This window comes from Rhinopithecus roxellana, chromosome 4 (genome assembly GCF_007565055.1).
Source record: "Rhinopithecus roxellana isolate Shanxi Qingling chromosome 4, ASM756505v1, whole genome shotgun sequence".
NCBI lineage: Eukaryota > Metazoa > Chordata > Mammalia > Primates > Cercopithecidae > Rhinopithecus > Rhinopithecus roxellana.
In genome coordinates this window covers 131,738,780-131,742,276 of record NC_044552.1, presented here as the reverse complement: position 1 = coordinate 131,742,276, position 3,497 = coordinate 131,738,780, and the positions used below count along the sequence as shown (strand labels likewise).

Sequence of the window (3,497 nt, the reverse complement as noted above, 5' to 3'; positions counted from 1 at the left end):
GAGCGGGGTTGGCCGGGCCCGCGAGCGCGCTCCGTCCACCTGCAGCCGCTGCCGCTCCCCGCCCCCAGCTCCTGTCCTTGAAAGGAGTGGAGGAAAAAAATGCATCTACACGCGGTCATCTAGAGTAGGTCTACCTACTGCCCGTATGAAAACACAAAGGCACAACCTAGGAAAGGGCAGTCAGGAAAGGGCGCATTATTTGTCCAGGTCTTTAAAACCCAACTCGAGGAAGCACAGCCATTCTTCGCAGTCTGGGGAAGCTTTTGCAAAACCGGGGAGGCAGAAGGGCACTCTGGCGGGCGGGGGCGCTGGGCAAGTCCCCTTTTCCCGTAGAGGGCCGGCCAGATCGCTGTGAGCCGAGTGAGAGAGCTGGGGGTGGGGAAGATCCAACCGGAGTGGGGCGGTGAGCTCTCCCCGTTCCTATCCAGGCAGGCGCTACCTTCGGGCGGGGCGGCCGGGGAGGATTTCCCCCATGCCTCGGGGGTGACTGAACTAACCTCGCGTTTCTGGGCCGGGAAGAAACCAGAGTCGTGGAGGGACGGGGCGACGGGGCGGCCCCCGGGCCCCGCAGCCTCTGCGCACGTGCCGCGGGTGGCGGGGACGCGGCTCCCAGACCCGGTCCAGGGTGTCCAAGGTATTCCGGAATCCGCGTCTTGGCGCCGCCCGCCCTGGAGGCTCTCGCTCCGCCCTTCCTGAAATGCCTATATTAACTGTGGCCAAAGCCCTAAGAAACACAGCTCATTGTTGGCAGCTGCCGGGCGGTCCTGCCGAGCTGTGAGGGCAGCGGAGGGGAAATAAAAGGGAACGGCTCCGAATCTGCCCCAGCGGCCGCTGCGAGACCTCGGCGCCGACATCGCGACAGCGAAGCGTTTTGCAAGCCAAGAAGGCCCCCTCTATGTGCTGCTGAGCTGGTCCTGGACCCGACGAGCCCGCCCTCGGTCTTCGGAGCAGAAATCGCAAAAACGGAAGGTAAGCGCGACGGGCGAAGCTGGCTGGGGCTCCTGCCAGCCCAGTCCTCCGAGGGCAGGGTTTGCCCGGAGGAAGAGCGTGAGGCGAAGCTGGGGAATAACAACAGGATGTGCAACAACAGGATGAGGAGGGCTGATTTAATGCCTGAAGTTCGCGGCAGGGCTACGGGGCACTTCCTTTATTAGGCCACTTCGGGGAGCAGAGGGGGTGTGGGCTTGGGTCTCCCCGCCCGATCGCAGGGGAAGGGGCTGTTTATGCAGCGCTCGGCTATGTTATGAGTGGCAGCTCCTCCGTGGTGGCGAGCTCGGGTGCACAGGCTGCTAGTGGGATCTTGTGGGGGGTGGTTTGCAGCCGACGTGCGCCCGGGAATCCTGGGGGGCAGAGGCGGGCAAAAGTGGGGTGCGCTGTGGTGGGCGACACGTGTGGCGCGGGTCTCATCGTCTGCCCTTTTGACTTCCAGGACTGGAAATGGCAGACCATATGATGGCCATGAACCACGGGCGCTTCCCCGACGGCACCAATGGGCTGCACCACCACCCTGCCCACCGCATGGGCATGGGGCAGTTCCCGAGCCCCCATCACCACCAGCAGCAGCAGCCCCAGCACGCTTTCAACGCCCTGATGGGCGAGCACATACACTACGGCGCGGGCAACATGAATGCCACGAGCGGCATCAGGCATGCGATGGGGCCGGGGACTGTGAACGGAGGGCACCCCCCGAGCGCACTGGCCCCCGCGGCCAGGTTTAACAACTCCCAGTTCATGGGCCCCCCGGTGGCCAGTCAGGGAGGCTCCCTGCCGGCCAGCATGCAGCTGCAGAAGCTCAACAACCAGTATTTCAACCATCACCCCTACCCCCACAACCACTACATGCCGGATTTGCACCCTGCTGCAGGCCACCAGATGAACGGGACAAACCAGCACTTCCGAGATTGCAACCCCAAGCACAGCGGCGGCAGCAGCACCCCCGGCGGCTCGGGCGGCAGCAGCACCCCCGGCGGCTCTGGCGGCAGCTCGGGCGGCGGCGCGGGCAGCAGCAACAGCGGCGGCGGCAGCGGCAGCAGCAACATGCCCGCCTCCGTGGCCCACGTCCCTGCTGCAATGCTGCCGCCCAATGTCATAGACACTGATTTCATCGACGAGGAAGTTCTTATGTCCTTGGTGATAGAAATGGGTTTGGACCGCATCAAAGAGCTGCCCGAACTCTGGCTGGGGCAAAACGAGTTTGATTTTATGACGGACTTCGTGTGCAAACAGCAGCCTAGCAGAGTGAGCTGTTGACTCGATCGAAACCCCAGCGAAAGAAATCAAACCCCCAACTTCTTCGTTGTGAATTAAAAGAAACATTCCCTTAGACACAGTATCTCACTTTTCAGATCTTGAAAGGTTTGAGAACTTGGAAACAAAGTAAACTATAAACTTGTACAAATTGGTTTAAAAAAATTGCTGCCACTTTTTTTTTTCCTGTTTTTGTTTCGTTTTTGTAGCCTTGACATTCACCTCCCTTATGTAGTTGAAATATCTAGCTAACTTGGTCCTTTTCGTTGTTTGTTTTTACTCCTTTCCCTCACTTTCTCCAGTGCTCAACTGTTAGATATTAATCTTGGCAAACTGCTTAATCTTGTGGATTTTGTAGATGGTTTCAAATGACTGAACTGCATTCAGATTTACAAGTGAAAGGAAAAATTGCATTAGTTGGTTGCATGAACTTTGAAGGGCAGATATTACTGCACAAACTCTGCCATCTCGCTTCATTTTTTTAACTATGCATTTGAGTACAGACTAATTTTTAAAATATGCTAAACTGGAAGATTAAACAGATGTGGGCCAAACTGTTCTGGATCAGGAAAAGTCATACTGTTCACTTTCAAGTTGGCTGTCCCCCCTGCCCACCCCCCGCCCCCATATGTACAGATGATAATAGGGTGTGGAATGTCGTCAGTGGCAAACATTTCACAGATTTTTATTTTGTTTCTGTCTTCAACATTTTGACACTGTGCTAATAGTTATATTCAGTACATGAAAAGATACTACTGTGTTGAAAGCTTTTTAGGAAATTTTGACAGTATTTTTGTACAAAACATTTTTTTGAAAAAATACTTGTTAATTTATTCTATTTTAATTTGCCAATGTCAATAAAAAGTTAAGAAATAACTTGTTTTCCAGAAGTCATTTGGGAGTGATTGTTACCTTTGGTGGCTTTTTTCCCCGTCTTTGAGTTGAACACCTTATTGATGAGAGTAAGCATTCCAAAGGATAAATTACAGGACACTAAAACAGGTCATGATGAGCTTAAGCGGAGAGCAGGATTTAACATAATTGGCATAATGCTTCATTGTTACTGTAACATGCCTCTTGGTGTGCTTTAATCAAAAGCTGCAAAGTTGTCACAGTGCTTTTTTTTTTTCCTTAATTGCCATCATGTCAAGTGTACTCCAGAGTTAGAAAGGTTTGCAATATTCAACATTATCTTTTTCAATGGACAGGATGCAAAAAAATCAAGTGTTTCTGTTTATACCTGATTCAAC

The 3,497-nt window shown here is 53.5% G+C and overlaps 1 protein-coding gene across 1 annotated transcript; it reads left to right on the top strand.

The window, feature by feature from the left end:
- The first annotated feature begins 725 nt into the window (after positions 1-725).
- Positions 726-3,123, top strand: CITED2 (Cbp/p300 interacting transactivator with Glu/Asp rich carboxy-terminal domain 2). Its single transcript, XM_010379523.2, has 2 exons — positions 726-969; positions 1,430-3,123. The coding sequence occupies exon 2, from the start codon at positions 1,438-1,440 to the stop codon at positions 2,248-2,250; it is 813 nt and encodes a 270-aa protein (XP_010377825.1). The 5' UTR covers positions 726-969; positions 1,430-1,437; the 3' UTR covers positions 2,251-3,123.
- The last annotated feature ends 374 nt before the right edge of the window (positions 3,124-3,497 follow it).